The sequence below is a fragment of the Talpa europaea genome (genome assembly GCF_964194135.1).
Source record: "Talpa europaea genome assembly, chromosome: 1".
NCBI classification, from domain to species: Eukaryota; Metazoa; Chordata; class Mammalia; order Eulipotyphla; family Talpidae; genus Talpa; species Talpa europaea.
Genome location: NC_140073.1, coordinates 123,065 through 139,918, shown reverse-complemented (window position 1 = coordinate 139,918; position 16,854 = coordinate 123,065). Strand labels below are relative to the sequence as shown.

The following is a 16,854-nucleotide window of genomic DNA, read 5'->3' as shown; positions in this document are numbered from 1 at the left end:
TCCTATACATGGAGGACTGTCCAATCCCTCTCCTTGGTCGTGACCTTTTAAGTAAGCTCAACGCACGAATTATATTCTCACCAAAACATCAGAGGCTTCACCTACAGCATGCCAGCATGTTCTGCGGTTCCAGATGTTACTTACTCAAGATGTTCCACCGAAAGGTGAAATTTTACCTCCAGAAATTGTTGAAAAAGTAAGTAAATGGGTATGGGCTGATGGAACCCCAGGACGTGCGAAAAATGCTGAGCCTGTAAAAATAGAAGTGATAGAGGGGAGCAGAACCCCGAGGAGGAAGCAATACCCCTTAAAGGAGGAGGCCTTGAGGGGAATGGAGCCAGTATTGAAAAGGTTCCTTCAATCTGGACTCATTCGGCCCTGTCGCTCACCGTACAACACTCCGATTCTGCCAGTGAGGAAACCCCATACAGGCGAGTACCGTTTTGTCCAAGATTTAAGGGCCATTAATGACATTGTTCGGGATTTACATCCCACTGTGCCTAATCCCTACACCTATTAACTGCCATACCTGGTGACTTCGGGTGGTTTTCGGTATTAGACCTGAAGGATGCCTTTTTCTGTATCCCAATAGATGTCCAGGATCAACCGCTTTTTGCCTTTGAGTGGCAAGACCCTAAGTCCAAGAGCACTCTCCAGTATTGCTGGACTGTGCTTCCACAGGGGTTTAAGAACTCCCCAACTATTTTTGGGGAAATACTGGCCAGGGATCTCAGGAAGGTTCAACTAAACCAGGGAGTCTTATTGCAATACGTAGATGATTTATTGATTGCAAGTCCAGACTACGAATCTTGTCTGGAAAAAACCATAGTGGTACTGAACCACCTGGCAGAATGTGGCTATAAGGTGTCACCCCAAAAGGCACAGATCTGTAAACAAACGGTGACGTATTTGGGGTTTGAAATTAGGAAAGGCAGACGGAGCTTGATGACAGAAATGAAACAAGTAATTTCAGCCCTTAAAGTCCCCAGCAACCGGCAACAGTTGCGTGGATTTTTGGGTATGGCTGGGTTTTGCAGGATTTGGATTCCTAACTTTGGATTAATAGCAAAACCCTTGTATGATACTCTCAAAGGCCTGGACTCTGAACCTTTGTCTTGGACCTCAGAATGTCAAAAGGCCTTTGAAGAAATAAAAGTAAAGTTGATTTCAGCACCAGCATTAGGGCCTCCAGATCTTAGGAAGCCATTCAGACTTTATGTACATGAGAGACAGGGTGTTGGCCTTGGAGTACTAATCCAATTGTTGGGACCAGAAATGCAGCCTGTTGCATATCTGTCCAAACAATTGGACCACACCACTAAGGGATGGCCTCCATGTTTGCGTGGTGTAGCTGCCACTTGTGACCTCCTACACGAGGCGGAGAAGTTTACCTTGGGTCAGCCCATCACTGTGTGGGTGCCACATCAGGTCTTGACATTGCTGGAGCAGAAGGGTGGACTTTGGTTGACTGCCGGGGGAATGGGAAAGTATCAAGCAGCTCTGTTGGACAATCCTAATGTGAAGCTGCAGGTTTCTAATTCCCTGAATCCCGCCACACTGCTTCCAAGCAATGCAGACGGACTTGAGGATGACACTTTAATCCACAACTGTTTAGAAACCATAGACACAGTGTATGCTAGCCGACCAGATCTGACTGACCAGCCTCTGCCAGACCCAGAGTGGGAGCTATTTACAGATGGCAGCAGCTTCATGGACCAAGGCCGTCGATGTGCTGGATATGCAGTGGTGACGCTCCAGAACACCGTGGAGGCCAAGGCTCTTCCGGCAGGTACATCAGCGCAAAAAGCTGAATTAATAGCCCTGACCCGTGCATTGGAACTCTCGAAAGGTAAAAGAGTCAATATATTTACCGACTCCAAGTACTCTTTTATGATACTCCACATGCCTGGGGCCATTTGGAAAGAGCGTGGACTTCTTACTGCCAGTAACAAGGACGTCAAACATCCATTAGAAATCCTGGCCCTGTTAAAGGCAGTAGCTTTACCATCAGCTGTTGCCGTGATGCACTGTCCTGGCCACCAAAAGGGTGGGTCTGACTTGGCAAAGGGCAACAGGGAAGCCGATCGGGTGGCTAAGGCCGCTGCCCGTTCTGCCCATTCTGCCCTCCAGGGGGCACTCATCCCTCTTGTGGACCTGACTCAGTATGCTCCTGAATACACCGAGCGGGATGAGGAGAGAGCTCGTGCGTGGGGATTTACTGAGTTTGACCCCAGCTCCACTTGGAGAGTAAACGCCCATGGGATGATCCTCCTCCCGGAGGCCCTGGTATATCCGGTGCTAAAACATCTTCAGGATCTCACTATGGGAGAGATGCCTTATTAGAAACAGTGCGCCCATATTTGAAGGGCCCGTATTTACACAAAATAGCACAACGGATCAGCAGAGGTTGTGAATTATGTGCCAGGAATAACCCCAAGACTAACTCCTACCCTAAAGCCATTGGGGTTCAATATCAGGGCAAGTGTCCTTTTGAGGACTGGCAGGTGGACTTCACACAAATGCCTAGGACAACAGGCAATTTCAACTATCTCTTGGTTTTTGTCGACACGTTCTCGGGATGGGTGGAAGCATTTCCCACAAAGACGGAAAAAGCTTCCGAGGTTGCCAAACAGCTACTGAAAGAGATAATCCCTCGCTTTGGGTTGCCGGACTCTATCCAGAGTGATAATGGGCCGGCATGTGTCTCTCACGTCACCCATGCAGTGAGCAGTGTGTTGCAGATCAGCTGGAAATTGCATGCTGCTTGGAGACCGCAGTCTTCTGGACAAACAGAAAAGATGAACCACACCTTAAGAAAACCTTGGCAAAACTGTGCCAAGAAACACAACTTCGTTGGGACCAGGTACTATCCCTTGCCCTCCCCCACATAAGAGTGGCACCTAGAAGTGGGCTACAATGAAGCCCCTTTGAGATTGTGTTTGGAAGACCTTTCCAGGCCTCAGTTCTGAAAGCCAGTCCAGACATAGCACAAGATTGCCGGATCACGCAATATGTGAAACACATCCAGGAGGTTCTGGCAGTAATTCATAACTTTGCAACCTCAAGGATCTCTGTGCCTCCTGATCAGCCATTGCATCCCTTCAGACCTGGAGATCAGGTCTTACTGAAGACTTGGCAGAGTGGGGATGCTCAAAACCAGCTGTCAGAAAAATGGACTGGTCCCTAGGATGTCTTGTTGAGCACACATACCTCTCTGAAACTTGCAGGCATAAAACCCTGGGTACATCATTCCAGAGTTAAGAAAGCCCCAGGAGGAAGTGACCCAGAGACGAAGTCCCACTGGTCTTGTGAACCCATTGAGGACTTGAGGTATTTGTTTAAGAAACAGACAAAAACTTGAATATTACTGACTTCTTTTCCAGTTATTGTTGCAGGATACCCAAGGACTCATTTTTTTTTTCCTGAAGAAACCCTGAGAAAACCAACATGCTCTAACCAATCTTCTTCCTTTCAAAGTTTAGGAGACGTGAAATAACATCTAGGATCATGCATATGCTGCCACTATTTTTTTTTTACACAGAAAGGTTTTCAATCTTGATTTTGATTTTGTTATTTTTTTTTAACTTTTTGCTTTTTTTTAACCTTTGAGATTTTTTTCTCTGCTTTCTTTTTGTTACTTTGGCCAATGAGTGAAACTGCAGTTGCATGAGATATCCCACGCGTGATAAATGGTAACTAAAGAGCTCTTTGTGTCTATATGTTGTCTGTCTGTATGTCCTTTCCTTGTGTCCTTGTCTTGACCTCCAGTGGTTGACAACCCCCGCCCCCCGCCCCCCCCCTTATAGCCGCTTCAGGGCGCCCCGCCCCCAAGTCTGATTGGACCAGTTTTCAACCCTGTGGCTGATTGGACGCTGACCCCTCAGCCCACAGCGCTGATTGGCCCGTCCATGACCCAGGAGCGGGCTTCGCGCCTGCCCGAGCCCGGCGCGGGGCTGGCTTTGGTTACACGAGTCTGGTTGGGCCATTTTTCACCCTGTGGCTGATTGGGCTATTTGGCACCAATCAGCTCGCAGCTGGCACTTGATTGGTCCATGCCAGGAGCCAGGAAGTCGGCACTTGCATAAGAGCGCGCTGCGGCCGGGCCCTGCCCCGCAGGCCTGGGGTGGAGCCGCGGCCTCGTGAAGGGGCCCCCCGCCCCCCCCTCGCCCCCCGCAGGCCCCCCGCCCCCCCCCGCCCCCCGCAGGCCCCCCGCCCCCCCGCCCCCCGCAGGCCCCCCGCCCCTCGCAGGCCCCGCCCGCTGCCGCCGGGGCGCTCGGACGCCCGCGCTGTGTCTCCCCGGCCCGGTGGGTCGGGCCTCCCTCCCGCTGGCCGCCGAGGTCTCCTGATTCCGCGCAGGGCTCCCGGCCACCCGCGGCGACCCAAGTCTCCCCAAGTCTCCCCGCGGGCGCCCCGTTCCCTGCCCGAGCCCGGTGCAGCCCCCGCCGTCAGGGGCCGGCCGCGAGTGGGGTGCAGCCGCGCGGGGTGCGGCCCTCAGAAGGCGGGTTCGGGCGCCCAGCGTGACCCCCCGGAGGCGGGGTGCGCCCCGGCCCCGCGGAGCCCTGGCCCCTGCGGCTGGGAAGGGCGGGGCCGAGGCGCTTCGGGGTGCAGGGCGCTGGGGGTCGGGTCGGGGGGCTGAAGGGGCCAGGGTGAGGGGAGGCGGCAGAGGCCTGAGCCCCGAGTCAGCGTCAGAGACCCCGACTCTCACCGGATGCAGCCGGGGCCTGGCACCTAAGTCTCTCCACCCACGGGGCGCTGCCGGGGGCGGGTGGGGAGGGCACCCCTGCTTCCTCCCGAAGCCACAGCCCGCCCTCAGGGCAGGTGTCACGAACACAAAGCTCACAAGTAAAACTAAAAACAGGAAGGTGCGAGGTCGCTGGGCACACCCGGGGGCAGGCGGGCGAGGCAGAGGCCCCAGCCTCTGAGGATGTGCAGGGGGAGCCGCTGCCGGAGGCCGGCTCGGAGCAGCCCTGGACGCCGGCCGCTCCTGTTATAGAGCAGCCCCGATATTAAACGGGTTCCTGGCTGTGGGTCCTCACCCGCGCGCTTTAAAGGGACTTATGAATACTCTACCACAGACACACGCAAAAGGGTTAATAAAAGGTTTATTTACAAGAGAAAAAGAAATAAGGAAAATGTACAACTCCGGGAGAAAATAGGGAAATAAAGTCTTTAATGCGTCTTACCCGATCCGACGACCTGGAAACCCAAAGTCACTCTCCGAGCTGGCTGGACGGTGCGAGCTGGCGGAGAGCCAAAATGGGGGACCCCCCCAAAGCCCACGTGTCTGCCTTTTGTATCCACCTGGCTGCTGAACCCCACCCTCAGGTCCCAGCCACCTTCCCTTGGGTGGTGATGGGATTTGGAGTTCCCAGTGTCTTTGGCTTTGACCTGGGGTGGGGGTGGAGTCCACAAAGGCTGTATGGAATTTGCTTTGGGACCGCCTTTTCCCCTAACAATTCCCCCCTTTCACTTGTTGCCACCATTTCCATGGTGATGAAGATCAAATATATGGAGGTTGGGATGCAGTCTCAGATGAACGTTTTGTCAGGTTCCAGTGTGAAAGAAAACCAGTCTCTCCAGGTATTTGTCCACTGTGGAAAGCAAAAGTCCTCCACTCCAGGAAAAATAGTTCATCAGTTTAAGCCAAAAAAAAAAAAATCTGGAGGCGTTAGCCAAAACAAGTCAGCAGATATGTAAAAATTTCAGGAAAAAAAATCTTAAAATGGTTCAACTGATGTAAAAACACAAATTTTCTCAACCTTGATCCCAAACTTTTAACAGCAAAGCAAAAGTTTGCAAACTAAATCTACTTTTAAACCATTTTTCCTATTTTTGCATAAAATCACAGGGTAGAAATAACTAACAGCAATTTTAGCTGGCTTTGTTGAAATATTCCATACAGGATCAGAGCGAACCGGTGGCATCCAGTCGATGTAGGCTTCAGGTATAAAGTTGGTCTCATCAGACTCCACCTGGGCTTTCCTCTTCTCGAGGGTACCAGGGCATTTTCGTTGGCCGGGTTGTCCAGTCCTGCCCATGGAGGCGGCTTCCTCACCTTCTTTGGAGGTCTCTGGAACCCTACAAACAAGGCAAACAGGTTCTCCTCTTCTTGGTTCAGCTCTTTTTCAACTTTTTGGAAGAACTCCACACAAAGCCACACAATCAAACCCACGTCCAATTTTTGTTAAAACAGACTAAATCCCTATGGAAGTTATGCAAAAACAGACTCTGAAATAAGTAGCAAAAATTACTACCACTATTTGTATGCTGTGTTGGTATCAAGGGGAGAGAAAATGTGACAAGTTAGCTTTGCTGGAAAAAAAATTACAACCTTTCTGCAGATCCTGGTTAGTCAAAACAAAACAAAACAAAACAAAAATTTCGTGGATTCAGGACAGAATGCATAAAAAAAATTTTCCAGTATTATGTCAAAGAAACCTTAGTAAATGTCAGGTGTATTTCCAGGTCTATTCAGTCCTTTGTAGGAAAGTTTTTTACTCTCAACAGTTCCATCAATAGGAATCTGTTGAGACCTTTTCTCCCTATATTTCCGGAAACAATTTCTGTAGGTGTGAAACAATTGAATTATACAATAATACAAGGTGACAATCACCATTGACAATTTACATACATACCAGATACTACTGTTAACATCTTGTACATACCAAAGTTTTACCATTTTCCCAAGTGACAATGCTTCCCTTTCAGTTTTACTTCATTAGGTAAAAGCCAAATAGAACAAATTCATGTAATGCCTTCCCAGGAGTAAAAGGAGAAACTTCGTGGAGTGTCTCAGGAGCTCTACTGAGGTTCCACAAAATTTCCTTGCATCAGTCAAATGACAGGCTACCAAATTTGTACTTGAATTTAGATTTTTGGGAAGCTTTGCCATAAATATCAGAAAATTAGCAGAAACAACAATATTCAATCTCTATGAAGGCACCGGCTTAGTTCAGTAGCACAATGTTGACAATCAAACCATAACTTTTTGTTTTTCTCATAACTGGAGACTCTTTTTTTTTTTTTTCAACTTATATGGGCACCATGTATACCAATTTGTCGATCACTGGAGGTCAAGACGGTTAGACACAAGGACATACAGACAGACAACATACAGACACAAAGAGCTCTTTAGTTACCATTCATCACGCGTGGGATATCCCATACAACTGCAGTTTGTCTGATAGGCCAAAGTAACAATAAAAAAAAAAACAAGCAGAAAAAAAACTTCAAAGTAAAAAAACAAAAGTTGACAGGAAATAACAAAATCAAGATTAAAAACCTTTCTATGTAAAAAAAATACTGTCAGCATATGCATGATCCTAGATGTTATTTCACATCTCCTAAACTTTGAAAGGAAGAGATTGGTTAGAGCATGTTAGTTTTTTTTCTCAGGGTTCCTTCAGAAAAAAAAAGAGTTCTTAGGTATCCTGCAACAATAACTGGAAAAGAAGTCGGTAACATTCAAGTTTCTTTCTGTTTCTTAAATAAATATCTCAAATCTTCAATGGGTTCACAAGACCAATGGGACTTCGTCTCTGGGTCAGTTCCTTCTGGCGCTTTCTTAACTCTGGAATGATGTGCCCAGGGTTTTATACCTGTAAGTTTCAGAGAAGTATGGGTGCTCAGCAGAACGTCCTAGGGACCAGTCCATTTTTCTGACAGCTGGTTTTGGGCGTCCCCACTCTGCCAGGTCTTCAGTAAGACCTGATCTCCAGGTCTGAAGGGATGCAATGGTTGATCAGGAGGCATAGAGATTCTCGAGGTTGCAAAGTTATGAATTACTGTCAGAACCTCCTGGATGTGTTTCACATATTGTGTGATCCGGCAATCTTGAGCTATTTCCGGACTCGCTTTCAGAACTGAGGCCTGGAAGGGTCTTCCAAACACAATTTCAAAGGGGCTTAATTGTAGCCCACTTCTAGGTGCCATTCTTATGCGGAGGAGGGCAAGGGATAGTACCTGGTCCCAACGAAGCTGTGTTTCTTGGCACAGTTTCGCCAAGGTTTTCTTTAAGGTGTGGTTCATCTTTTCTGTTTGCCCAGAAGACTGCGGTCTCCATGCAGCATGCAATTTCCAGTTGATCTGTAAGGCACTGCTTACTGCATGAGTAACATCAGAGACAAATGCTGGCCCATTATCACTCTGGATAGAATCCGGCAACCCAAAGCGAGGAATTATCTCCTTTAGCAGCTGTTTTGCAACCTCGGGAGCTTTTTCCGTCTTTGTGGGAAATGCTTCCACCCATCCCGAGAACGTATCCACAAAAACCAACAGGTATTTGAAGTTGCCTGTTGTTCTAGGCATTTGTGTAAAGTCCACCTGCCAGTCCTCAAAAGGGCACTTGCCTCGATATTGAACCCCAACGGCTTTGGGGTGGGAGTCAGTCTTGGGGTTATTCCTGGCACATAGTTGACAACCTCGGGTGATCCGTTGTGCTATTCTATGCAAATATGGTCCCTTCAAATATGGGCGCACAGTTTCTAATAAGGCATCTCTCCCATAGTGGGATCCTTCGTGAAGATGTTTTAGCACCGGATATACCAGGGCCTCCGGGAGGAGGATCATCCCATGGGAGTTTACTCTCCGAGTGGAGCTGGGGTCAAACTCAGTAAATCCCCACGCACGAGCTCTCTCCTCCTCCCGCTCGGTGTATTCAGGAGCATACTGAGTCAGGTCCACAAGAGGGATGAGTGCACCCTGGAGGGCAGAACGGGCAGCGGCCTTAGCTGCCCGATCAGCTGCCCTGTTGCCCTTTGCCAAGTCAGACCCACCCTTTTGGTGGCCAGGACAGTGCATCACAGCGACAGCTGATGGTAAAGCCACTGCCTTTAACAAGGCCAGGATTTCTAATGGGTGTTTGACATCCTTGTTGCTAGCCGTAAGAAGTCCCCGCTCCTTCCAAATGGCCCCAGGCATGTGGAGAATCATAAAAGAGTACTTGGAGTCAGTAAATATATTGACTCTTTTACCTTTTGAGAGTTCCAAGGCACGGGTCAGGGCTATTAATTCGGCTTTCTGTGCTGATGTACCTGCCGGAAGAGCCTTGGCTTCCACGGTGTTCTGGAGCTTCACCACTGCATATCCAGCACATCGACGGCCTTGGTCCATGAAGCTGCTGCCATCTGTAAATAGCTGCCACTCTGGATCCAGCAGAGGCTGGTCCGTTAGATCTGGTCGGCTGGCATACACTGTGTCTATGGTTTCTAAACAGTTATGGATTAAAGTGTCATCCTCAAGTCCGTCTGCATTGCTTGGAAGCAGTGTGGCGGGATTCAGGGAATTAGAAACCTGCAGCTTCACATTAGGATTGTCCAACACAGCTGCTTGATATTTTCCCATTCGCCCAGCGGTTAACCAAAGTCCACCCTTCTGCTCCAGCAATGTCAAAACCTGATGTGGCACACACACAGTGATGGGCTGACCCAATGTAAACTTCTCTGCCTCGTGTAGGAGCTGCGGGGAGACAGGAGAGGTCTGCTGTGCCCTGTGGGTACAGCTCTCCATGCCGCAGAGGCTTCGGACAGCTTCCCAGCATTGTGCTCAACCCCTTGAGCCACCAGGGAGGCCCTAACTTTTTAAATTTTAATAAAACAGCTTGGAGCTGGGCCCCGAGGGCCTCAGGGCAAAGGCAGCGGCTCCAACCCCACCTCTCCTAGGGAGGGCAAGGCCCAGCTCTGGGCTGCATTGGCTAGCAGGGGCACCTACAGCAGCCCTCTGCTCAAGAGCTCCCTCCATTGCCCCCAGGCCTGGGGAGCCCAAGAGGAAAGGCCATTGTCATGCCTCTGCCACAGGCCCACCCTGGAGAAGCCCCAAAACCCCAGGAGACACCTTGAGGCCAGGGGCTTCTGAAGGGTCCTGACCTACACCCAGCACCCCCCACACCTGAGGGCTGAGGGCAGGGAGGGGCAGGCTGAGACAAGGGCCTTGAGGGCCCTGGACAGGAAACCCCCCCAAGACCTGGGCCGGCCCCGCCCCCATGTAACCTGACTCTCAGCCTCCTTCCTCCCTCCCTCCAGGCTCTCAGCCAATTCCAAACCCCCAAAAGTCAGGAAAAGGAAACTTCAGAGAAATCGAAACTGCTCAGGAAGGAGAGTCCAGGGATCCCAGACCCGGTTAGCCTGTCGGCCTCACCCCAGCCATGAACCACATGTCCCAGCCCCTGCAGCCCGGCTTCCCCCGGGGCAGCTGTGAGGTACTCAGGGAGGAGCGTGAGGTGGCCGTGCTGGGGACGCCCGGCAGCCTGGCCCCCGGGGCCACCACCACCACCGTGGTCACCATCCAGCCCGAGACCGCCGTGCCCGACCACGTCGTGTGGTCCCTCTTCAGCGCCCTCTTCATGAACTTCTGCTGCCTGGGCCTCGCGGCCTTCGCCTACTCCGTGAAGGTGCGTGTGCCGCCCCAGGGCCCGGGCCACCTCGGGAGGGGCAGGCGCCAGAGCGCGCCTGCTGGTGTGCCCGGCTGGGGACCGTCCCCCTGGCTGGGAGGGCTGGGACGACATGGGGTGAGGGGCCAGGCCCGGGGGGGGGGGGGGCGGTGACCTCCCGGAGGCTGAGAGCCCGTGAGGAGGAGCCGGAGGCCCCAGCGGGACACCGGGATGGGGAGGCTGGTCCCCGGCCCTGGGCAGGGCAGGTGGGGCCGCCCCGGTAGAGCCCTCATGAGCCCCGTCTCCTCCCCAGGCCAGGGACCGGAAGATGGTGGGCGACATCCTCGGGGCCCGGACCTACGCATCCACCGCCAAGTGCCTGAACATCTGGGCCCTGTGCCTCGGCCTCCTCCTCAACGCCGGCCTCATCGCGCTCCTGGTATTGGCCGGCATGGCCATTTATGCAGCTGTCCAGCACAGCAGAGGCTACTAGCGGCTGTCCGGCCCACCAGCCCTTTCACCGTGGCCGTGCCCGGTTGCCATTCTAAGACGGGCCTGTGGCCACCAAGTCAGTAAATGCCTCTCACCCACAGGCCGTGTCCGGCGTGTCATTGGCATTAGAGAGCAGACCACCCCCCCACCACCACGGGGGCGGCACAGCCCGCGGCAGGACCCAGCGTCCCTTGGAGACACAGGGGGGCTCTCCCCAGAACAGGGGCCCCAAGTCCACATCCACACCGGTGGAGAGGCACACCCCATAGCCCCTGTGCCGTGGGGGACACAGGTCTGCTCCCCTGCCTCTCGCGGGGCGACCACAGAGCCGACACCCCAGGTGACCGGGTCCAGGGGGAGTGGACATGTGAGTGGGAATCAGCCCTGCAGCAACGGCTCTGACCGCCTTCCCCTGGCGGCTCCCCACACCCCGGCGCCTGGCCCTGCAGCATCCACAGGCAGCTGTGCCTGGGCAGGGCCCCTGCAGCCCCTTCCTCCTGAGTGGCCGTGCTTGCCCGAAATGGAGCCCTACCGTGCCCTGCGCGCCACCCTCCTACCTGCCCAGGTGCGACTGGCGGAGACCTGGGTGGCTGAGTGTGCCCTGGCTGCCCCCATCTGGCTCCAAGGGAGCAGCCTGCTCTGGTGGCCGGCGTGGCCCTCGACGCGGTCCCTGGCAGGTGGGGGCTGGCTCTCCCAAGTAGGGAGCCTCCCCGCCAGGGCCCAGGTCCGCCTCCTGGAGGGACACACCTCAGTCTGTGGATTCCCGAGAGGTGCACTGGCCTGGCGAGGGGGGGAGCGTGGGGTGGGGAAGCAGACCAGGGGCACTCAGTCCTGCCCCACCCAGACCCCTCCCACGAGGGTGTGGGTGCTCTGGGCCTCTTGGGGTCTGGCCCAAACTTCCACTCCAGGGCTCACCGCGGGCCATGCAGGCAGAGACGCTTCCCATGCCCTCCAGACAGGCTCCTCTCTGCAGGCCACCCCCGGGGACCCCCCGCGCCCCTCCACACCACTCTGCACCTGAGAAGGCCATTGGGCTGTCTCCTCAGCCACACCACCTCCCTGAGAGCAGCCGAGGCTTCCAGCCGTGCCAGGGTGTCCAGCCACATGGACACTGGGCACAGAGGGGTCCCCAGCTGCTGGGCACCGACCCACTGCAGATCCTTGTCATATATCGCCCTGGAGGGCCCCCCAGCGCAGCTGACCAGCCCCACCCCAGCCTGCAGCCTGGGTGTGCAGGGGCCACAGGATGGCAGCCCCTCTGGGTGCTAGGCCAGGCTCCCTCACAGGGCACCCTGGAGTGTGGGCTCCAAGTGGCATGGGCTCTGCAGCCCTGCACTCTGCCAGCACAGCCTCTAGCCAGGCCACCCCTCCCCCGGAGCCAGGCAGAGCCTGGGGGCTGGAGGCGGCGGCAGCGGTCAGGCAGTGGCTGGACCACCCTGGGCCAGGCCCACAGATGCCCCCCAGGACCCCGCTCCATGGACGTGGACACCTGCCTGCCCGCCTGCCAGCAGGACAGCAGTGAGCTGGGGACACCTCGAGCGCCCAGGGCTCACGAGGGGCAGGGTCCCTTCTCCTGGCCGCCTGGCCCAGGTGCTGCTTCCGCAGGGAGAGGACACAGGCGTGAGGGGGCGTCTCAGGAGGCTGGGCCGGGGCCGCAGGAAGCACCAGGCACCATCAGATACAGCGGGCGGTCTTTATTGTGACAGGCAGGGGACAGCGCAGGGGAGGGGGCCGGGGTGGAGGGGCAGGTGAGCAGGGCAGACACTAGAAGCGTCTGCGTTCCTGGATAGCTGCATAAACGGCTATGCCGGCGATCACCAGGAGCGCGATGAGGCCGGCGTTGAGGAGGAGGCCGAGGCACAGGGCCAAGATGTTCAGGCACTTGGCGGTGGATGCGTAGGTCCGGGCCCCGAGGATGTCGCCCACCATCTTCCGGTCCCTGGCCTGGGGAGGAGACGGGGCTCACGAGGGCTCTACCGGGGCGGCCCCACCTGCCCTGCCCAGGGCTGAGGACCAGCCTCCCCATCCCGGTGTCCCGCTGGGGCCTCCGGCTCCTCCTCACGGGCTCTCAGCCTCCGGGAGGTCACCCCCCCCCCGGGCCTGGCCCCCCACGCCATGTCGTCCCAGCCCTCCCAGCCAGGGGGACGGTCCCCAGCCGGGCACACCAGCAGGCGCGCTCTGGCGCCTGCCCCTCCCGAGGTGGCCCGGGCCCTGGGGCGGCACACGCACCTTCACGGAGAAGGCGAAGGCCGCGAGGCCCAGGCAGCAGAAGTTCATGAAGAGGGCGCTGAAGAGGGACCACACGACGTGGTCGGGCTCGGCGGTCTCGGGCTGGATGGTGACCACGGTGGTGGTGGTGGCCCCGGGGGCCAGGCTGTCCGGAGCCATGCCCGGGGCCAGGCTGTCGGGAGCCATGCCCGGGGCCAGGCTGCCGGGCATCCCCAGAACCGCCACCTCGTGCTCCTCCTTGTGCATCCTGCTGGGGAAGTGGGCTTGGTCCCTTGAGAGCCTGGTGGAGGTTCAGCGGGTGTCTCTGTAGAGCAGTTTCCCTGAAGTTTTTATTTCCTGGAATTTTGTAAATTGATTCACTGGCTGGGAGTGGGGAGGGAGGACCGGAGACAGTGTCAGGTTACTCAGGGGTGGGTCCAGGTCCTGGGGGGTGTCCATCCCGGGCCTCAGGGGGCTGGTCCAGCTGGCCCCTCCCCGCCCTCTGTTAGGGCTCTGGGTGGGTTCTGGGGACCTTTCCCGCCTGGGAGTCCCCTGGCCTCCCCCAGCCTGCCCTGAGCCGGCAGGACCCCTCTGCACAGCCACCTGCAGCCCCTGGGGCCACCCCTCAGCCCTGGCCCTGAGGGCGCTCCAGCGGGCGGGGTCCTGGGGAGCCCGGGGCCTTCTCTCCTCAGGCCTGGGCTGCAGTAACTGTGCCATTAGTCTGGGAAGCCAGGGATGGAGTCAGGGTAAGCGCTGATTACGGCGCTAACAGAAAGCCTTTATGGTACCCAAATATTATTATTATTATTATTTTTTAAAAGATTTATTTATTCACACACACAAGAGCTGGGGTGCAGGCCAGAGGTGCGGGGTGAGAGGACTCCCCAGAGACAGAGTGGGCAGCAGCACAGGCAGATCTACTGAGACACACTGCTGAGGGGGGCAGCGGGAGGCAGGAGAGGTCTGCCGCGCCCTGGGGGTCACTCCTGGCTGGGGATTGCACTCAGGCTGCGGACAGCTTCATAGTGCTGGGTCTTAACCCCTGTGCCCCCAGGGAGGCCCCCCGAATATTATTCGTAAAATAACATTTTAAAGGTTAAAGCCTCATCTGAATCTCCACAGCTCCCCGCCCCCCAACCCAGCTTAGCCTGGGCCAGCACCCCTCTCCCTCCAGCCACCCCGCCGCCCGGTGCCCTGAGGAGACAGTGGTATGTCTCCGGGTGAGCAACTCTGCAGGGCCAGTCTTTGGCCTGGCCAGCTGCGGGGCTGTGGGAGCTGAGAGGGGCCCCCTGGGGGGCGGAGGGCAGAGCCATCAGCAGAGCGCCCTCTGGACCCGCGGGAGACAGAGGAGACTGGAGTCGCCCTAGACCGCACAATCCAAACTGACTTTGTGTTTTCAAGTAAATCCGTTTTGTGGTGAATATCTGGTTGCTCTTGGTTTGGGGGACAGGGCTAAGCGGGCGCGGGGCTGGGGCCTGCTCCCAAGCCCTCTACTCCAGAACCCGCTGGGGAGACCCACACCTCGCCCCGGCCCGCACGGTACCAGCCTCTCCTCCCCTGCACTGGTGCTGCCCAGGACCCGCTGAGCCCTTTGGAGTGGGTCCAGCACTGGCCACTGAGTTCAGGGCCAGAGCGTGGCTGTGGGGCGGTGGGAGCCCTGCCCTGTGCTCACGAGCTGATGTGCGGGCGCTGGCCGTTGGCGCAGGGCTGAGGGCGCCTGGGCCCCGTCGGCCTGGTGCCCGCTGAGGGGGCAGAAGGGGGCAGGTGAAGGCTGGCCGCCACAGCCTCACGGGGCATGGCAGAGAGCCCCGGCTGGGGGAGCTGCAGAGCAACTGGGAGCCCCTGCAGTGCCCGTGAACCTGCCCCAGTGGCGGGCACCCCCCGCCCTCCCCACCCCACCGTCGGGGTCTTTTTCGCAACAACCCTGAGCAGGTGGAGCGACAGCCCAGGCAGCCACGACTCCTCAGTGGGCAACGTGTCCAAGCAGGGACTGGCGCTGTGGGGGTCCTGTGTGCCCTGCTGGGGTCAGCGCTGCCCACACTTGCTGAGGGCAGGCGGGGCTGAGGGCAGGGGCACCCGGGCACCCCCTGTCATCACCAAAGACCCTTGAGTGCCAGGTGCCCAGCTGCAGGCGCGCTGGGTCCAGGAGGGCCTCTGCCCGCCCACTGGGCCTGGCTCTGGGGTCTGGGGTGCTGGGCCTGGGCAGTGGGCGGCTGCGCCCCGCCGGCACATGGGGGTCAGCGGGGCTTGGAGCAGGGGGAGCAGGAGCACCCCCAAGGGGGAGGGCCTTTGCTCTGAACCCACAAGCCAAGCGGACCCTCCAGCACCCTCAGAGCCCCCAGGAAGGGGGCGACCCCGCAGCTGGGCGAGGGCAGCTGTCTCGGGTCTGTTGCCTCTGCCGACCCCCAGGTCTGCTTCCAGCGTCAGAGGAGCCGCGCGAGGACCTGCCCCCCAGCTCCGGAGCCCCCCGCCGGCCCCGCCGGCCCGTCAGCCCGCTGCTCCCCCGCGCCCTCCGCAGGTCAGGCCGGAGCGCGCGGGTCCAGGGGCTCCTCCGCCCCTCCCCGGCCCCCCCCCGGCCCCCCCCCCCGCCCCCGCGGGCCCCCCTGCCCCCCGCGGCCGCGGGCTGGCGGCGGGGGGGCTGGGCGCGGGCGGGGCGGCCGCGGGGCTGTAATTTGCGGGTCTATTTAGCGCGGCCCCGGGGCCCACCCTGGAGCAGCCGCGCGGCAGACGGCGCTGGAGCCCACGGACACGGCGCGTCCCCGCGAGGACCCCCGGGCGCCGGCGCCCCCCCCCCGCCCCCCCGGCCCACGGCGCGGCCCACACGGCCCTCCCGCTGGGGGCGCCGCGCCCCCCGCCCCGAGACCACCTGATCTGGTCGGCCTTCGGCACCCTCTACCTGAACCTGTGCTGCCTGGGCTTCCTGGCGCTCGCCCGCTCCATCAAGGTGGGCCCGGCGGGCGGGGGTGCCGGGGTGCCGGCCGCGCTGGCGGGGGAGGCCTCTCCCCAGGAGCTGCGCCCCAGCTAGAGGGTGTCCCCCAGCCCTGCCCTCCAGCGCTGCTCCCCTCTGCCGGGGGTGCCATCCCCCCAGAGGGAGGGGCTGTCCTGGACTGCGTCGCTCCCAGAGGGGCCTCCCTGGTTCCGCTCCCCGGGTGGGGTGGGGGTCTCCACACCCAGAGGACTCCCCACCCACAGAAGGCCCTGGAGACCTCCGTGGCGTGGCATGGCCCCGGGGCCCAGAGCTGGGTGGGGGGCGGTGCCCCCCCCACCTGGGGGTCAGGCGGGGCCGTGGAGAGGGTGCCTCAGCCCCCACGCCCCATCCCTAGTCCAGATGTCCTGTCCAGCCCACTCCCCGCTGGGGCACTGGGGCAGAGGCCGCGCCCGCCCCAGGCGCAGGTGGACACCTGTGCTGCCCGGTCCCCAGGCCCGAGACCAGAAGGCTGCGGGGGACCTGGAGGCGGCCCGGCGTCTCGGCTCCAGAGCCAAGTGCTACAACATCCTGGCCGCCATGTAGACGCTGGTGCCGCCGCTGCTGCTGCTGGCCCTGGTGGTGACCGGTGCCCTGCACCTGTCCCGGCTGGCCAAGGACTCCGCCGCCTTCTTCAGCACCAAGTTTGACGACTCAGACTACGACTGACCCCAAGGCTGGGCCCTGGCCCGACCCAGGACCCCAGCGCAGGACGCCCCCCCCCCCCCGAAGCCTCAGCTTGCTGGGCACCTCATGTGACCCCAGAGACCCTGACTTGGGTCCCCTCCCCCAAGCCCTGCCCAGGCCAGGCCCCTTGCTGCCC

The 16,854-nt window shown here is 58.1% G+C and overlaps 3 protein-coding genes across 3 annotated transcripts; 2 read left to right on the top strand and 1 right to left on the bottom strand.

Moving 5' to 3' along the window:
• Positions 1 to 10,126: 10,126 nt before the first annotated feature.
• LOC311181218 (interferon-induced transmembrane protein 1-like) lies at positions 10,127 to 10,859 on the top strand (the record flags this gene model as incomplete). Its single annotated transcript, XM_084249535.1, has 2 exons — positions 10,127 to 10,387; positions 10,680 to 10,859. The coding sequence occupies exons 1-2, from the start codon at positions 10,142 to 10,144 to the stop codon at positions 10,857 to 10,859; spliced, it is 426 nt and encodes a 141-aa protein (XP_084105661.1). The 5' UTR covers positions 10,127 to 10,141.
• A 1,763-nt stretch (positions 10,860 to 12,622) lies between these two features.
• LOC311181211 (interferon-induced transmembrane protein 1-like) lies at positions 12,623 to 13,333 on the bottom strand (the record flags this gene model as incomplete). The annotated part of the gene is made up of 2 exons (XM_084249522.1): positions 12,623 to 12,802; positions 13,088 to 13,333. The coding sequence occupies 2 exons, from the start codon at positions 13,331 to 13,333 to the stop codon at positions 12,623 to 12,625; spliced, it is 426 nt and encodes a 141-aa protein (XP_084105648.1).
• A 943-nt stretch (positions 13,334 to 14,276) lies between these two features.
• On the top strand, positions 14,277 to 16,700 carry IFITM5 (interferon induced transmembrane protein 5; the record flags this gene model as incomplete). Its single annotated transcript, XM_084249510.1, is given in 5 exon segments — positions 14,277 to 14,286; positions 15,783 to 15,852; positions 15,854 to 16,010; positions 16,488 to 16,574; positions 16,578 to 16,700. Coding segments are annotated over 5 exon segments (447 nt in total).
• Between the last annotated feature and the right edge of the window lie 154 nt (positions 16,701 to 16,854).